The 20,280-nt window shown below is 28.6% G+C and overlaps 1 protein-coding gene across 1 annotated transcript; it reads right to left on the bottom strand.

Moving 5' to 3' along the window:
- Positions 1–11,699: 11,699 nt before the first annotated feature.
- LOC112794475 (uncharacterized) lies at positions 11,700–12,636 on the bottom strand. Its single transcript, XM_025836480.3, has 3 exons — positions 12,377–12,636; positions 12,162–12,223; positions 11,700–11,951 (listed from the first exon to the last, which is right to left on the bottom strand). The coding sequence occupies exons 1-3, from the start codon at positions 12,441–12,443 to the stop codon at positions 11,781–11,783; spliced, it is 300 nt and encodes a 99-aa protein (XP_025692265.1). The 5' UTR covers positions 12,444–12,636; the 3' UTR covers positions 11,700–11,780.
- Positions 12,637–20,280: the final 7,644 nt, after the last annotated feature.

The raw sequence follows: 20,280 nt of genomic DNA, 5'->3' as shown, positions 1-20,280 counted from the left end.
AAATAATTTTTATAATTAAATAAAATATATGGGATTAATTTGTAATTAAAATTAAAAAAGGACTATTTAGCAGTTATTAAAAAAATCTAAAAAACATATTTTGTTATGAGACCATTTAATAGTCCAAACGTTCTGGGACCATTGAATTCTATGCCCACCGTCCCACTATTAACACGGTTTTTTTTTTCTAACTGCCCATTATTAATGCTATTGTTTCTAACTAATAAAATTTTTTATGTACTCTCTTAAGTATTAGTTTTTAAATTCAAATTATATATATTTTAAATTTCGTTTGTTACATAAGAATAGATAAAAATTTGAAATATAATTTAAATATACTCCTATACAATACAACAAACAAAATTTAAATATATTTCAAATTTTTATATACTCCAATTCAACAAACAAAATTTAAAACATATATAATTTGAATTTAAAAATTAATACAAGAGAGTACACAAAAAATTTAAAAATTTTGTCGGTTAGAAACAATAGAATTAACAGTGGATAGTTAGAAAACGTGCTTACGTGCACTTACGGGCTTTCACATAAACGTGTTAACATGTGAAGGTTGTGGTAAGCTTATAGAAGGGGAGTTGAAGCTATACCTTCCTTTGAATTGCAGTTATGACCTTTTAAAACAAACTTTCAATTCTGATTCTGTTTGTACTCAGCAGGCGGAAATTTATGAGACAACTTATTTTTGTCTCATAAATATCAGAAAATATAATATAGCAGAGAAGCGAAAAGCTAACACCAGCATGTATCTTGGTACTTACGTCCAGTCTCCTTCACAACAATGGAAGAATTTTCATTATAATTAAAAGTATTACATACACCAATTCTACAGGATTGACCCAATCCTTTCACACTCAAGTTCTAACATAACTTGACATTGACTATACTAATACCTAACTATTCATTCTTAGTGCTAACCCAACTAAGAAAGGAATATCTCACAGGTACAAGATACAAGACATAGACATGCCTAAAGATATCTGAAAATAACTCTAGACTTTTCTCTCAAGTGTATCACTCAACCTTTTTTCACTCATAGCTTTTACTTGAGCTCTCTCAATATGCCTTTTCACACAAGAAATTACAGAAAGATAAAAATAGAAAATTACATCACAATCTGTAAAACATGAAGGAGATTGACTTCATCAACAGTCTCTTCGCTATGTGCAAAATCAGATTTGCAAACCTCAGATACAGTTCTTCAGTATTGGCCGAATGCTTCTTTGAAAGAAAGCATTATCCAAGTAGAGGATCTTCTTTGCAGAACACAACTCACCAAACTCTATTTTTCTCTCCTTACCTATGAATGAACAGAAAGCTTCTTGTATCTTCTTGCATGTTGCTTGGTTGTTCTTCCAATGTCAACTTCTTGAGGCTTGAGTTTCACTAACCCACTGTCTCACAGAAAAAAATTTCTTCAATGGTAAATCCAGATCTTGACCATTGAAACAGAACTTGGTCCCCAAGTATCACTTGTGACCGTAGATACACAGCAGTGAGGAATAGAAATCCTCTTTTCCATATAGCTCAAAACGGAGTGACAGAGAGTTGAAGATGAAGAGAAGAAATTGTGTTGCATGTATGAGAAAATGGGTTACCTTTAACCTAAACTTAATTTGGTTTGAACTTGTTGATTTAACATTTGCCTTTCAAGCTTAATTTCTCTCTTTCTTGCTTCTTTGGTGATTAGCTTAGGAAATACGCTCTCTCTCTCTCTTTCTCACTTTTCTGTGATTTGACTAAGACAGAGGAAAAAAGGGATGTTGCTTTGGAAGTGAGATCAAGTTAGAGGGATTTGAAATCAACTTGAGTTTGGATCGGATATCCATCAAACAACCCGTTTGGCCCATCTGTCTTCTTTCTTTGTTTTTCTTTTGGGTTTTCTTTTCTTTATAGCCCGCTAGCCTTGTATCTTGATTCCATTCAGCTTGGGCTGCTTGCTTTTATTTTGGTTTTGGCATGCATTAATAAATAAGTAGCAACATATATTAATCAACACTAATTATTTATTTTACCCAAAAATAATGTTTGTCATCACTAATTAATTTAGTTAATTTCTTAACTCAACAATATGTTTATTTTAAATAAATAATTTATCTTTCCTATTATTTAAATGTATATAAAAAAATTTAGATTAATTTACGACCCAATTGAATTGATTTAAATTTGAAAAATAAAAATAATCGTTTGCCAATTATTAAGAAAAGTTGATGGAGATAATGGGAAGAGAATTGAAACGGCTAGATAGTAGGAGATAACATGAGAGATAAAAAAACGTTATCTCTCACGTTATCTCCCTCAATTTTTTTAAATATATGTATTTCATTTACGGTGTAAACGAGATATACACATGTCGCGTCCATCTCTCTTATCTCGTTTACACTGTAAACGAGATGCATGTAAAATTATCTCATTTACAGTATAAACGAGATAAGAAAAAAATATTTATTTTGATAAATATTTTTAAATTTTTTATTTTTATAATTATTATAATTAATTTATTTATTAAAATAAAAAACCCGTTTTTATGGATGTTGAGTATATTGCAATGATGTATTTATAGTGAATAGCGGTATTTTTTTAGCTAATGAGTTATAACACAAATGGCATAATCTTTCTATAATCATCTAAGAGGTCGCAGGTTTAAATCTCCTTTCTTTTTAAGATGTCATAATACGATATGTACGTGATACTTAATTTAATATTATTGTTAATAAAATATTTAACATTAGGGAGACACTCAGATAAAGACGCTTAAAACGTTTTTTTAAGATGTTTTTCAATAATTAAAATTTAACATATATAATCGATTAAATCATGTTATTTTTATCAAAATTATGCTAGGCAAATTGATTTAAGCAAAAAAAATGGTGAATCAAATCTTGTACTGATCTAAATTAATATTTTTTTTTATAAAAAATGACTACAATATCCTTATCGTAGAGAATGATTAAAATACTCTTATTATATATATATATATATATATATATATATATATATTAAAAAATTCTAAATCCTAATCATACGATAAAAAAATATAGGACTAAAATTTAGGATTCTCAAAATTAATATATATAATAGAAGTATTTTAGTCATTTTTTATAATAGAGTATTGTAGTCATTTTTTATAAAAAAATAATATTAATTTAGACCAGTTCAAAATTTAATTCACCATTTTTCTGTCAAATTAATTTGTCTAGTCTAATTTTAACAAAAATAATCGTATTTAATTAATTATATGTGTTAAATTTTAATTGTTAAAAAATATCTTTATAAAAAGACATTTTTAACGTCTTTGTCTAAGTGACTCCCTTAACATTATTGGTAAGATTGTAATGGATATAATAAATTTCTTTTGCATTTATTTCATTTTGATAAATGTATTTTCACATAGTTATTCTTATTCATGAGCTTGAAAACGTTTTTAATTGATCGTTCCTTATGGTATGACATACTTGAAAATTAAATTTAGTTAAGATGTGTTCTTAAGATACATATTAAAACTATTATAATTAATAGTAATTTTTATTTTTAATAAATATATAAAATATATATTAGAAACATAAATTTTGTATGTTTTTAATTAAAAAATATTAATATAATAATTTTAACATATCTCTTAACCAGATCCTTAAAAGTTTTATGTTGTTTTTGCCTTTGCACAAGTTCCTTCTCTTGTGAATAGTTTTCTCCTATAGCTGTTCGATAATACATTCACACAACTTTGAATTATTTTGTCAACACCGTCATGATGAATCCGGCCATTGAATATGGAACTTTAATTTGTAAACCCTTATTTGAGAAGACAAAGTAATATAAGTGAATATATTAATTAGTACGATGTAAACAGAGGAAAATTTTGTTAGACTCTGTCTTGCTTACATAAGACAAAATTAAAGTCAACACAAAATGGCAGTAGAAAATTTATAGAAGGCAGATTTGTTTATAACAGGTATAAATTTTAGTGACTTAAATCATTGAGTAATTTTTTTAATGTGATATATATGTGGATTTCATAAATCTAATAATTGAAATAATAAAGTTTACCATATTCCAAAAATTTTAATTATCAATAAATATTTAATCTAGTAATTTTATTTATCTATTTTAAAATTATATATACATGAAAATAAAATATTATGATGACATATTAAAAATCAAATGAGTATTTTTTTTGGGGGGGGGGGGGGCTCGCTAGTCGCTATACAGTAAGTTTTCGTTTTTGTAACGATACGTAATATTTTTTGTTGGGCTTTATGGGCCGTAACTTTTTGTGGACAGATTTAATGGGCTTAATATCAACTTCACTGTTGAACCTTAACATAATTTGGGCCCAACATATATTTGGGTTTCTAAAAGCGGAAAAAGTGTGTCTAGCCTCAGATTGTATATAACTGTATATTGAAAATGATTTTAAGAAATTAATAATCTCCTGACCAAAAAAAAAAAAAATCTCATGAATATATTTACCAATTACCATGGAGTATATATACCATTACCTTATTTGGGGTTACCATTAATATATAGTCACTCATTGCAGTGTTCAAATGGCACAAGGTTGAAAGGGAAATAAACCTAATTAACCTGACATACATATTCATTTGCTTCCCAAACTCTAATATTTTCAACCAATCAAATGATGCCAATTGCCAAACTATTACCACTTAGTTATTTCATCATCCACCTTTCCAACCATATAATCAAATTATGTACCAAATGCAATAATTAAGCTGGTCCTTCCTTTATCTTTTATAGAAATAGAATGCATGTTGAGCCCAAAGAGCATGGGAACTATATATATATGGGACCAGAACAAAAATAGATATAATGTTCACTATCCCAGCTAGCTGTAAAATAGATAAAGATTTTCTTCATTCGAATAGAAATGGATAATTTGAAGAAAGCTTGTGGTGTCTATTTTTCCAAATTAAAGTACTTTTTAAATTTTATTATAGAAGGATTGTATTTGTATTATCATCAAACCATATAATTTATAAGTCCCAAAAAATATTCTAAGTGTATCTAAAAAGGATTATATTTGTGAACTCTATATGTGTATGTGAGAACTTTTTATGGCATTAATCCCTTTGTCCTAAGTGCTAACTACTTCTAAGGTCTAAGGCTTATAGGAGAGTTATAACTCTTCTTTTCTCCTTTTTTTTTTTTCCAAAACAGAAAATAAAGAGGAGAATGAGAGTCTCCAATAAAAAACAATAATAGATAAATAAAAGTATTTATAATTAAGTATTTGGGTCAGTTTTTTAAAATATATTTATTTTTTTATACTTTTTCAAAAGATTTTTCAAATAATTATCTCATATTCAAATAGGTTTTTTAAAAAGACTTTTTAAATATTAAAAAGTATTTTATTTTTATATTTTTTAAAAATAAGGTATTGTTGATTTAAAAAATAAATAAATATTTTGTTTTTTACTAAAAGGTATTTTTAAAAAAAACTTATCTAAATAGGTTTAAAATTGAATAAAAATACTGTTTTTTTTTTAAAATTCACTCAAAAAATCAATCAAAAGTTCCGATCCAAACGAATGCTTGACCTAATCTTAAAAGTGTTATTATGCTTGACCCAAAATGAAAAGTTTTTAAAACAAATACATATTTTTTAATAAAAAAGATAACAATTATAACAAAACAATATATGATTATATAAAAATAATATAGAACTTGAAAAAAAGGAGAAAGAAATGTGCTAAGAGTAGAGAAAGAAAAAAGAGAAAAGGGAAGTAAAAAGAAGAGGAGGAGATATAAAAAGAAGAAAAAAATGTAGAAGAAGAAAAAAATAGCAATAACAATAGAAGAAGAAGGAAAAAAAAAAGGAGAAAAGTGTAAAATATTAAAAAAAAAAGAGAATTTAGATTAAAATATAATTAAGTTTTGGGTTTAATTGTAACAGTAGTTACTACATTTACCTGAATAAAAACTCCTTGTAGTAAAGGCAAATGCATGCTAAAGTATTTCAAAAGAAAAAAAAAGAAATGTAATACTATTTTCCATATATGTTCATATGTTAAATCAAATATTTAAATTTAATATGTGATATTATTTAAATTCTTATTATTATAAATATTATATTATACAAAAGAATTAGTTAATTAGAAAATATTTTTTAAGTTTTTTTATGAGCAACGGGATTTAACATCTAAAAAAAATTATAAAGAGATAAACGGTAGAAACAGCTATATGACTATACCAGCCAAATCAACAATATATATATAACATACTAAATATATAGTTAAAATCTATCTATTTAATAAAAAATACAATACTCTTAATTTAATAGAGATTAATTAACAGCCCATAATAGATATAATTATTAGAAAATTTTTCACTTAAAATATCGTTAGTGTTGTAAAATAAATAAATATAAAATAGAAAAGTATAAATAAAAAATTTTAATATTAATATTCTCTAATATTATTATCTCAATATAATAGAGATAATTCATATATTTTTTGATAATTTATTCTTTTATATGTTAGAATATATATATATATATATATATATATATATATATATATATATATATATATATAAAAGAAAATAGTATAATATTCTTTGTGATGAGAACTAACTCATTAAGAACTTTGTCAAAAAAAATATAATAGAGACAAAAACTTGACAAAAAAAAAAGAGAACAATCCTCTTCTCGTCAACATTATTTAATATCTCGAAATCGGCACATTCCAATTTAATTTACCAATATTTTAAAAGCAGATCGTGGCTTTGTAAATAAACCTGTCAGATTATCACTTGAGCGGATTTGTTGGACATTAATGGTTCCTTGATTTGAAGGTCATGAGTAAAAAAAAATTTTGAAAAAAATATACTTTGTTCTATCAATTTTGATGTATCCACCTTTAAGATGAGCAATGCATGGTATATTAACTTCAAATAGAATAGTTGGAGTTATTTTCCTATCAGTCAGTCCACATGATGATAGAATATATTGGATTAAATTTTTGAACCAAAAACACTCGTGACTTACTTCATGTATCGCTTGTATTTCAACATGATTAGAGGATTTTGCTACTATTGTCTATGTTGTAGACCTCAATGATATAATTGTATTACTATATGTGAATATGTATCCTATTTGAGATCTTTTCTTGTGTGAATCAGACAAGTATCCTACATCTGCATAATCAACTAATTATGACTTGAATTCATATGGATAAAACAGTCCCATATTAACTGTTCCATGAAGATATCGAAAGATTTGTTTGATTCTATTCCGATATTTTTTCGTTGGAGGGGAACTATACCTTACTAGTAAATTCACAACGAATAACATGTCAGGCCGTGTATTATTAGCAAGATACATTAGTGCTTTAATGACACTGAGATATGGTATTTTAGGATAAATGATATATTCATTTTCTTCTTTAGAACGAAATTGATTCTTTCCCATATCCAAACACCTTATGATTATTGGGGTACTTAATGGATATGACTTATCCATATAAAATCTCTTCAAAATCTTTTATGTGTATTTTGTTTGATGAATAAAAATCTCATTGTTTTTATGCTCGATCTGCATGTCGAGACAAAATTTAGTCTTTTCAAAATCTTTCATTTTAAACTCTTTTTTTATATCTTTTATAATTGTTGGAATCTCTTTAGGGGTTCCAATGATATTTAAATCGTCAGCGTACACAATAATTATAATGAATCCAGATGCAGATTTCTTTATGAAAATATATGGGCAGATATCATCATTCTTGAATCCATTTTTGGCCAGATGATACTCAACAAGATGATTATACCATATTCGTTTAGATTGCTTTAAACCATATAAAGATGTTTGCAATTTGACTGAGTGTAACCCCTGTAAATATTCATCAGATGGTTTAAATATCTTTAGTCTTTCAAGAATTTTCATATAAATATCACGATTTAATAATCCGTATAAATAAGTTGTCACCAAATCCATTAGATGCATATGTAGTTTATAGTATGTGGATAAACTGATCAAATAACATAATGTTATTGTATCTATTACAGGAAAATATGTTTCTTCATAATCTATACCCATCTGTATCTAACAGGTTTTACATCTTCTGGTGTACGGACTATAGGTCCAAAGACTTCAGGTTTGTAAGTGAGTCTAACTCAGCCTTCATAACTTCTTCCCATTTTGACCAATTATTATTTTGTCGATATTTTTCAACTGTTCTTGGGTCAAGATCCTTATTTCATGCATGGTATGTAATGTCATCTTATATGCAAATATTTTATTGACAATTATTTTATATTGATTCTATTTTTTTTGTAAAGACATAATTTATTAAGATCTCATCCTTTTCAAAATTTTGAGGTATCTAAATGTCTTTTGACATCAAAACTATATCATAATTTTGGACAATTGATAGTGTCCTTTTCAAGTATTTATCTTTTTCAACAAGAGTACCATTTGTCTCGATAATATCAAATATCTCTTTTCTTTTACGAGGATTTTTATTTTTGGAACTAATTAGTCTACCACGCTTCTGGCGTGTATTTATTTTAGTAGCTATTTGTCCAACTGGAACATCAATTCGAATTGAAATATTTTTATCAGGTAAAATTTAGTTATTCTGTTTGTATCAAAAAATGCATAAGGTAATTTATTTGCTATTTTTTACAAATGTATAATCTTTTGAACTTTTAGTTTCATTGTCATGATTGTAGGTCTAGATGCATTAACGATGATGCATTCCAATTAAATTCTTTTTTCAAGTGGCTTATTCTCTCCCCCAATGCTAAAAATATTGATTCATCAATCTGCAAATTGGGTTTTAAACAGATCTCCTGTTTGTATCTTAAGATACCTCACTATAAAATGAGAATCATATCCCACATAAATTCTCAATTTTCTTTGGGGTTTCATTTTGGTGCGAGAAAGTGGGGGCAATTCTAACATATATCACACATCCAAATATTCTCAAATAGGAAACATTTGACTGCTGGCAAAGCTAATTGCATGAGAGAGAATTGATGGTAACTTGTTGGTCTCAAACAAATAAGTGTTGTGGCATATAAAATTATATGCCCCAACAGAAATAGGGAGATTTATTCTCATAAATAAGAGTCTAGCAATTAATTGGAGGCGCTTAATAAGTGATTCTGCTAACTCATTTTGTGTGTGAACATGAGCAACTGGATGTTTAACACTTATTCCATTAGCATACAATAAGCATCAAAGGCTTGGGAAGTGAATTCACCAATGTTATCAAGGAGAATTGCTTTGATTTTTGAAAAATGTGCTTTTAATCGAATAATTTGAGTAAGTAATCTCGCAAACACCAAATTGCGAGAAGACAATAAATACACATGTGACCATCTCGATGATGCATCTATTAGGACCATAAAGTATCTAAAGGATCCACATGATAGATGAATTGATCCACATATATCTCTTTGAATTCTTTTTAGAAATTCAGGGGACTCAAATCTAATTTTTACTGGTGACGGTCTTACAATTAACTTTTCCTGAGAACATGCAGCACATCAGAATTCAGTAGATTGAAGAATTCTCTGACTTTTTAGTGAATGCTTATGGGAGTTTTAATAATTCTCTACATCATGGTTATTCCAAAATGTCTTAATCAATTATGCCAAATTATGAATTCATTTGGGTTAGTAAATTTTTAATTTACAATGACATGTGATTCAATTGCACTGATTTTAGTACAATATAATCAGAAAAAACTGAGGATAACTTTTCTAGTATAACATTTTTATTTGAATCATGAGTTGTGATATATAAGTACTCGTAATTTTCCTTATTCATCGTTTCAATATGATCTCCATTTTGATGAATATCTTTAAAACTCAACAAGTTCTATAGACTTAGTAGACAATAGTACATTATTTATTATGAATTTTGTTCCTTCAAGAAACAAAATTATGTCTCTTCTAGAGTCTTCTATCACATTGCGTGAGCTACTGATGATGTATTAACCCATTTTTTATTTGATACAAGATAAATAAAATATATATTATTTTTAAAAATGGTATGCGAATCTGCACTATTCGTATAAAAATATCTTTATTATATGTTCTTGCTATTTTTTCAAAAAAAAAAATAATAATAACCAAATCATAACATAAAATAAGTAAAGGTACATATGCAGTCAAATTATATTTTTTATGTTGAAATGTACATATATAAGGAGAAGTAATTTTGTTAATCTTGTGTGTACTTTATCTCAAACCATACTTCTATCTCTATATGTACAAAATTTGTTTTTTCAAATTTCATTAAGGTTAATTCATTTTGATAATTTGAATCTTTTACTCTTAAAAAAATAAATTGCTCATATAAAAAAAAATCACATATTATTAAATAGACATTCATATCACATCAGTTTGTCAATATACTATGACAATATAAAATTTAGTTGACTAAATAATCGGCGCATTATTCTTATTAACGATCCCAGGCTTTTATAGCCTATAATTTAGGAATTCCAGGTCAATTGGTGTTGGGTATTATTAGGCAAAAGTGTGCCATTTGACCAACGAAGATAACATAGTAGATGTTATTGCTTGCTAATGCTACCCACAACACCATTAATAAATCACTATTAAGAACCTTCTTAAACACTTCTTGGAAGGTTAGTTAGCTAATTAAATTACAAACTATAATTTGTGGCAAACAGTGTCTTGGAGATATACATGCTTATGGTACCCCGTCAAGATTACACGTGAAGCATAATTAAAACAAATTTATTATTTATGAACTTAATTACTTAATTAGAACTTGGCCAATCGTGCATCGATAAGGACGAGTTTAATTTACTTGTAAGTCAAATATTAGATTAATATAATCCGTGCTTTAATTTTTTCCTTGAGATGATAATTATTCATGGAAGAAAGAGATGCATGTGTCCCTTTTAATTTTATTATAGGCACGCAAGGAAGAAGAACTCTCACACCACTAATTGATCCATGCAATGTAATGCAAGAATATGCATCCAACACATAATAATGTCTTCCATTTACTCGCGAATCAAATTATATATGTCGGTTCTTATATTACAATAATAGTAATGTTAGGAACCTAATTAAGATTATAGCTGTAGATTTCAATTAATATTATAATAAGTTGTTAAATAAATTTAGTTTAAAATCTATTAAAGATATGTTTTTGTTGATTTTATATTTTAAATATTTTATCTAATTAAAATTTGAATATATTCTTTTTTAATTTTAAATATTTTTTATGTTAAATATTAGTTTGATAATATAGTTTTCAATACTTTCTTAAATATTTTATTCCACAGTTATGATTTGTACTCTCATATGAAATTAAAGAATATGATAATAGAAAAATGAATTTTTTAAAGAAAATATTTTAATTTCAATCAAATAATTGAAATTGAATGAAACAAAATATTTGAAATAAAAATAAAATATTTTAAATATAAAAAAATTTTAGTCTAACCATTAAAAATGTTCCATAGGCGGCAGTTGCATAACAACTAGTGTAATTGTAACATTTTTTTAAGAGAAAGAAAATAGTATATTAATTATTATTGCGATATAAACAAATTCCACAACAAAAAATTTAACAAATTTAAAACTATAACTAATATAGAGTAATCTTAAGAGAGCAAACTAAGGAAAAATAAACCAAAAGAAAACAACCTAGTTACGTTTGGCTAGATTCTTGATCATACATGTCAAGCTAAATGTGAAGATACACACTTCACTTTATAATTATAAGAACCGATCATAAAGCAATAAACCAATTTATTAAGATTCTAATCTTGTTCTTGGTCTTGATCATCTTCTTTGGTCGTTGGAGTAGGAGCTGGACTACCCGTTGAAGGAGGAGGAGGACTGTAAAGATAACCATTTTTGGGATTTATATTTGGTTGTGGGTCAGCATAATCCTCAACCTCAAAAGATGCCCTCATTGTTGTACCATATTCCTGAAGAAAAATAAATAAATAAATAAAAATATAATCCATCATACATAAATTTTAAGGGTTGAGCGAAAAAAAAAAACCACTAATTTATGTTCTAAAAAATTATATTTAGTGATTTACTCGACGAAAACTCGCAATTAGTTGTATTTATGTGAAGTTAATAATAGTTTATTTTTTAAGGACTTCATATGAAAACAAGTAAACTAAATCAACCTGTGTTGAATGAGTAGAATGTGTATGCTCATGAGTCTCCATCAGTGCCACCCTACCAAATCCTTAAAGTTGACAAAGAAAAAACGAAAACAACAATGGAATCAAACAAAATTACAAGAGAGATACAAAAACTAAAACAACAATAACAAGAGAAACATGAAGAATAGTAGTTTGCTGTTGAGTGAGGTAGCTAGCTAGCTTAGTTAATTAATTACCATGGCCAACAAAAGAGAGAAAGAGGAGAGATGAAAGGAGAAGCAGGAGAAAGCAAGAGTGACCCATTATTCTTTGGATGATTTTGAGAAATGGGTGTGGAATCAATTGGCGAATCTATGCTTAGAATTTAGAAAGTGTGGAAATGATATGCAACAAATATAAACAGAGAATATAAGAGAAGAGAGTTGTTAGAGTTTGAAGGGGTTTTGAATTGAACAAGTGTGATGTGTGATGTTGGGTAGAGTGATTTTCGGAAACTGACTTTGGCTATTAATACTTTGATGAGAATAGATCCAATGCGGAAATTACGAAAGTCCTTCTTATTTATCGCTACTCATTCATCAATGCAAGTTGCTTCCTCTCGCTTTCATGCTTCTATGATGATGTGTCTATCAGTGCCATCCTTTTTTTTTTCTTTTAAGTTTTAATGTAGTTTTTGGAAATTTTAGAATTATTATCAAGGGATTCGATTTGGTAAAAGAGTTTATTTGGATGTATAGTGAAAACTCAAATATTTGAATAATTAAGAATATTTAGATAGTTTGATATGTTTTGAATAAATTGTTTATTTTGAGGTATTAACTTGGACTCATGAAAGTAATTGGAATTGAAATGGAATTGATTTGGAACTCTGAGTAATGCGCAAATTGACGGTTGAAATATTACAACAGATTCTGATACTAAAATTAATAAGTGTATGAATAAAGGGTATGTAACTTGGTTTTCAACTTAACTTGAAAGGATAGTATGTAAGAAATTATATTATTATATGATGTTTTATGTGTGATGTTTTATGTGCAAAGAATAGTATTACTACCTACTTGCTAATGAATATTTACTATTTTGAATAAATAACTATTTGTACTTATGAGAGATGAAAATGCTGACATTTGTATCTATGATAGCCTGAAACTAAAGTTATACTTATGATAGATGCTCTCTATGTGACAAAAGTGCCCTGACTTAAATATTCAACCTCTCTCTCTCTCACTCACACACTCTCTCTCTCAACCCCTCTCCTCCTCCGACAAAGCCATCCTCTTCTCCCTCCCCACCACCTCTGACCCTATCAAGGACACCCTCCTCACTCTCATGCATTCCAACCACTCTTCCTTCATCCTCACCTTCTCCACCTCATCTTCTTCTTCCACACTGCAACGGCTCTTTCCTCCACAAATCTGCAACAAAACCCACCCACAAACCAGTGAGGAGTAAGATTCGAGCTTTACCTCTCACAAAATTAGAGTATTCAGAGTTTTGTTGGAGCCATTGTTGGCGTTGTTGATCCCAATCGGAGAAATTGGAGCCTAAGGAGAAGGCGGCGGTGGTGTTGGGACTGAAAGGGGTGTCGTTGTCGTCGAGGTCGGAGTCGGAGCGGATCTCAGCGAGAATGCGGTTGGTCTCCTCGAGAGGTTGACGCCGATGGTGCTGGAATGAATGAGAGAACTCATACTTTATCTGTGAACTAATACTATATATTGATACCCTTTATTGTAAAGATTTTGTTTTTGGTTTTTGGATTTGGATTCTCTCATTTTTTAGTTCTCTGATGAGAATGGTTGTGTGAAATACTGAATATGGTTCTTATTTTTGTTTCAATCACAGATTGCAGGTTCGTTATCTAAAGCTGGTGTCTTCTGAGATTCAAAGAGTTCCTTCAATTTCAAAGCCTCGGGGTTCACCTCTGTTTTCAATTTTCATCACTTTTTCCACTGTTGCTTTGTTCTTTGCATCAGCAGAATGCTTTTCCTCTTCTGAATCGGAACCCTCGCTTTCTAATTCAGATTTTTTGCTTCTTTCTCTTCTGCTTACATTCGACAGCAAAGAATGCTTCTTCTTTCTCCAGCTGCTACCATCGGAAGAATAATTGCTTTCACTCTCTTCACTCTCATCAGATTCGTTATCGCTATTCGACTTTCGTCTACTGCGCTTGGAACCAGAACTCTTTCTTCACTTTTGTCTATTCCGATTCAGACTCCGAATAACTCTCCGAATTGGATTCAGATTTTTATTTTTCATAATATTTGATCTCTTTGTCGCTTGAATCGTTATTTTCAATACCATATTTTTCATTAATCTCTTCTGCTTTTTCTTCCTCTGATTCTTGTTCGTTCTCGCGCCTAGAAGGGCTCGGCGTGATGTTCTAGATACAGTGCCTCAGCGACTTCCGCATCTTCTACCTCTTTAGCCTCCGATACCCTTCGAACGGCAATCCCTTCAGTTCCTCGTCGGACTCCGAATCGAAGCGCCGTCGCCAGTCACCATTGCGACGATCGCGGTTGTGAAACAAGCCACCGTTCTGGCGGCCGAAATTCTTTGGAAGTGCATTGCCGTTAGGATGTGCTTCGTTGGGGGTGACGCGCTTAGAACTTCTACATTCGGATGACTCGGGTCGGTGGCGATCACGGCTCCGGTCTCTACTGCGGTCGTATGAGTCATAGCTGGGGCTTCGGCGGCGGTGCCGGTGACGATAATCGTCGGAGAGGTCAGAATCCGGGGTGGTGCGACGTTCCTGGTCGAAAGGGCGTCGTTCGTTAGGGCGTCATTCAGATCCACGTAGACAGGGCTTTGGGAGGTTCGGAGAGCTATGTAGGGCCTTACAACCCCGAAGCAAGTGCCAATTCAAGTCAGGCTACTTTTGTCATACGGAGTCCATCTCTCATGGTTACAAAGTCAGTTTCTATCTACGATTAGTACAAATGTCAACGTTCTAAACTCTCATGGGTACAAATGGTTAATTATTCTTACTATTTTATTCTTAATGAATAAAATATTATTTTTTGGTAAATAAAAATAGTTTTTTGTTAAATAATAAAGACTATTCAAAATTATTATTCATACTAAATTCTTGTGATTTGAAATGATTTTCATAAGATTTTTTCTAATTTTTCAATGAGTTAAGTTTATTTTAATCTTTAAAATTGATAAATTGCACTAATTTTATTTCTAATTTTTTAATTGTTACAATTTAATTCTCCAAATTTAAAAATATAATAATTTTGTATATTTTTCGACATTAGAATTCAATGTCGTTAGTAATGTAGTTCAACCCTTGTCACACTAAATATATTAATGTCTAGCTGAAAAAAGTCCAATACCAATAATTTGATTATTTTTTTATTTTCTTTTATAACCTGAAATAAACATCGTTCTATCTAATTTTATTTTTGTTCTTTTTTTTATAATTCTTCTTTTTTATCAGATTTTTTTTTTGCTCTATCCATTTTCATCTTTATGAAATTTTTTCCCATAATAAAATATTATATTCATTAATACCTCCATCTGCATAATTGATAGTTTATAAGTACCATTAGCATATAATTCGTAAAATATTCACAATAATAAAGTACTATGGATCATTATGCCACCCATAAAATTTCCAAAAAATATACCCTTGATCAAGAATAAAAAATAGAGAGCATAAATAAAAACTCTTGCACCTAAAAAGAAAAGAACCAAATCGACCCCTAACAAAGAATCAGGTTAAAATAAAAACAGAATCACATCGAACAAAACAGACAATGATCATCCAACAATATGTATACATTGCCAACAAAAATCACGAAAACAAAATTTTTTCATCACTAACTTCCGTAGGCAAACACAAAAAGATGATCCCAAACACTTTTTTCTCTAGTAGCTTTCAATTCTTTTTATTTATAGAAGAGAATTTTTTTTATTTGAAGTTCAGTGAAGAAAGAAAAAACGAAGTGATTAAGAGAGATAAATGTAACATTTTAGTATTATTGAAATTCTAAAATGACGTTGTTTATGTCTTTTTTAGTGCCAAAGCATGTATAACATCGTTTTAATATGTTCAACATGGTAAGATTTGAGCCATGTACTAAGAGTGTTGAGTTTTGATGACGAAAAATACACACAAAATTATATTGATGTACTTTTTTAAATCTAGGAGATCAAATTATGACAATTAAAAAGTTAAAGACTAAATCAATATAATTTATTAATCTCAAAGATTAGAGTAGAGATTAACTCTTTTTGGGTTATACTAGATAACCAATAACTTTCTTGAACAACATGAATAATCACCAATCAAATTAAAATATACTACATCTCTAAATTATCCACCTAAATCTTAATATTACAATAACTATCTGTATACCTAATAAAATGAACATCCAATATATCTATTGTTCACATTGTTTAATATTTTCATTATCTACCTGTATTTTTTTTACTTTGTTTTTAGTATGATTTATGTAGTATTCACACACATTATTAAAATTTTGGTTGAAACGATTACTATTTAATTGTTTTAAATCGTTGTAAATTACAACAATTTAAGTAATAAGATATATATGTAACCAAATTGGGTTCAAGATAAACATATAAAATTGAATACAATAATTCTTTTATGTATTTTAGCCAATACTTAATATCCAAATAAAATATATAGGAAGATTTATTTTATATATTAAATACGTAGAGTAAATTAGTCACCAAAAAAATAGAGTAAATTATCCTCTAATTTTCAAAAAGTATCAAAATAACTGTTATATAATTATGTACAATCATTACAAAATTATATTATAAATAGTAAAATTAAATTTTTTAATTTATATGAAAACAATTGTATACATATGGTATAAAATTAAAATTTATATACGTTCATAAAATTATCATCTAATAATTTTTAACTATTAATTTTATGTAAAAATAATTATATGTGAGTTTTCATTCTAAATACAAATCACTAAAAATAATAGATTAGACCTATTTCGTGGAATTTGAGAGTGAAGTGGTCGTTTTACATGCATTCTAAGTGCACTACACGTGAAATGGCATTATATACATTTTGCGGATACTTAAGAGTGAAACAACAAGTGCACATTTATTGAGTAATTTTTAAAGACGTGTATTTTAGAAATTAATATATGTTATATTTTTGTTTGAATAAAAAAACTTCATATTACCATTTACTTGTTCTTAGAGAATTTAGAAGCGAAAATTTCCAAACTGAAAATACAGTATGTACTATGTAACTAACTATGGCCCATCGAAATAACGAGATGCACTTTTTGTGAACGAGATTGCATTCGGTGTCAAATTCAATTTAAATAGGAAAAATATACAAAAGGAAGTTGCTCTAGCTAGCAACTAGGGGTGTATATGGCTCGGTTCGGTCCGGAGATTCGGATCGATTTTGAACATTTTATGAATTAATTTAATGTGATTTTATCAGATTTAAAGTTGGATAAAGGTCTCAAAAATAGATCTGGTCATTATTTCGGATCGAATTCGGACCATAGTTTGAGTCATTCGAACTCGGCCCGGTGACCCGGTCTAATGATGGATGATGACTATTCTTATGTGAAATTTAAATATTGTAAATTTTAATATTTTATGTTATTAGTCATTATAAGATTATAAGTTAATGTTTTATATTTAAAATACATAAAACTTTAGACTAATGCATAATATTGTGTTATTTGTATTGATTTAAATATTTGGTGTTATTAGACAATATTAATATTGATTATGATTATGCTTTAATTTTAGAGAAGAGTTAGTTCTTGTTATATTTTTTAAGTGAATTTTACTATGTGAATTGTGAAATAATGGTTGGAGATTAGGTAATTTTTACATACTAAAGACCCGATTTTTATCTGATTTTTATTCGGCCCAAAAGTGTGTAAGTTTTATCGTGTCTAAGATTAGGTTAGGGTCTAAAAATTAGACTCGATCTATATTTCGAACAAGATTTGAGTTAAGCCAAACCCAGTATGGCAGGTCCATATATGGTGCGGGATTTATAACCCACAAACTAACCGGCAAGTGCACCGATCGTACCAAGTAATATCTCAGGTAAGTGAGGGTCGATCCCACGAGAATTGATGGATCAAGCAACAATGGTTGGTTAAACCACTTAGTTAGGCAAACAGAAAAGAGTGTTGGATGTTCAAAGAGCATTAAACAGTAAATTAAGAGTTTGAAGACAGCAGATGAATAAGTTGGGAATAAAGTATAGGAGAAAATAGTTAAAACTTCAAAGTTGTCTATTTTCCGGATTGACTTTTTTTATTAACTATATTTTAATCATACAAGATTTAATTCATGGCAAACTATATGTGACTAGACCCTAATTTCTTAGACCTTTCTAGTCTCCTCTAAAATTCATTAACTGCCAATTCCTTGGTCAATTAATTCCCATTAGAGGGTGATGATCAAATTCCAGTTTGTATGTCACAAAAATTCTAATTATCCAAAAATAAGAGGATTATATGTGACGTATCCCGTTAAATCCAAATAATTAAAATTTAGGAGAAATTATTTTCAAACTGTTGTTCAAGTAAAGAGTTTTTCCAAGTTATACAAGAACTCAATTAGAACATGGGGTCATACTTCCGTTCCACCCAAATTCATAAAATAAAGAACGAAAATAATTATTGAAATATAAATCAAAACATGAATTAAAATAGAAAGTAATAGTATCAATCCATACAATAGACAGAGCCCCTAACCTTAACAGTGGAGGATTAGTTGCTCATGACTCAGAGAAAAAAACTAGGATTCAGGTAAACTCTGAAGTACGGAATGTTGAATGTAAATTGGAATAGAATTCCATTATCTTTTGTATCTAATCTTAATAAATTTAAAATCTAATTTTTAAAATTAGAATAATATATTTTTCTCTTTTTAAAATTTAAATTTGAATCAGAATCAATTAAATAATCTGCGCCTTATAACGTGGGGACCACTTGGCTTTACTGGATTTGTGCCTAACGTGGCAGGGAGCTGTGCCTTACTTGAGTGCCAAAATGGGACCCAGAAATCGCCCCAGCGTTTTCTGCTTTTTTTGCACGTGGCGCATGTCACGCGCGTCAGTCACGCGTACGCGTTGATAGTCTTCTTCGCGTGTCATGCGTACGCGTCAGGTACGCGCACGCGTCGCTGCACAAATATTCAAATCACGCGCACGCGTCGCCATGGAGAGCTCAGAGCTCCAAATCACGCGCACGCGTCAGGTACGCGTGTGCGTCGCTTTTCGCTGTCCTCTCCTTTAATTCTTGTGCTGTAGAAACTCCATCAAATCCAGCCGAATACTACCTAAAATAAACAGGATTGTACAAAACTCAAAGTAGTATCCATAATGACTAAAAAACAATTAATCCTTGATTAAATTTAATAAATTAAATGCAAATTTACTAAAAAAAGAAAAAAAAATGCCCACGCATCAATATACACCCCTACTAGCAACAATTATGACTTGTATCTACTGAAACGTGACATTACCTCAATGGCAAATTGAAATTCTCCTAGTTATATATTAATGTCCCTTTGACCAATGTGATTAATTTCCCATATCTAAGTGGTAAATTTTGGTCTATGCTATGATAATTATAGTGAATATATAAGTATTGTTAATTTTTTTAATAGTAATATCTTTTACAATATTTTTTAAAAAGTGTTGTTTAATAATAAATAATATTATTTTAATTTTAATAATACTTTTTAAAATATTATAAATATCGTAATTACAATAAACATAATCATACTGAAATAATTCTGTCTTAGTATGTTTACAATAAAACTAATCAAAATTTAAAATAAAAAAGAATATGTTGAATCAATTTAATAGAATCCAAACTTGTTCAAAATGCTTCTAAATATAAAATGTTAAGATTATACTATTGTAAAATAAATTAATACAAATAACATAAATAGGATTGGTAGTTAAATTAATTTTCAAAAAATAAGTTATTTTTTAAATTTATCTTTAAAAATATTTATCAATTAAATTAATCTTTTAAAAATTAAAAATTAATCATATCTATCTTTTTATCATTTTATTAAAAATTTTTATCATCAATTAATGATATAGAATATTAACTAACGACATATATAATATTAGTATATCTAACTAAACATTAATCAAATATGT

The sequence above is a fragment of the Arachis hypogaea genome, chromosome 4, assembly GCF_003086295.3.
Source record: "Arachis hypogaea cultivar Tifrunner chromosome 4, arahy.Tifrunner.gnm2.J5K5, whole genome shotgun sequence".
Taxonomy (NCBI): Eukaryota; Viridiplantae; Streptophyta; class Magnoliopsida; order Fabales; family Fabaceae; genus Arachis; species Arachis hypogaea.
The sequence above is the reverse complement of the archived record's forward strand: the minus strand, read 5'-3'. Positions and strand labels throughout refer to the sequence as shown.

Coding starts and splice junctions, on each gene's coding strand:
- LOC112794475 (XM_025836480.3), bottom strand. CDS start 12,443: ATGGGTCACTCTTGCTTTCTCCTGCTTCTCCTTTCATCTCTCCTCTTT. Junction 12,224..12,376: donor TCTCTCTTTTGTTGGCCATG/GTAATTAATTAA, acceptor GTCAACTTTAAG/GATTTGGTAGGGTGGCACTG. Junction 11,952..12,161: donor ATTCTACTCATTCAACACAG/GTTGATTTAGTT, acceptor ATTTTTCTTCAG/GAATATGGTACAACAATGAG.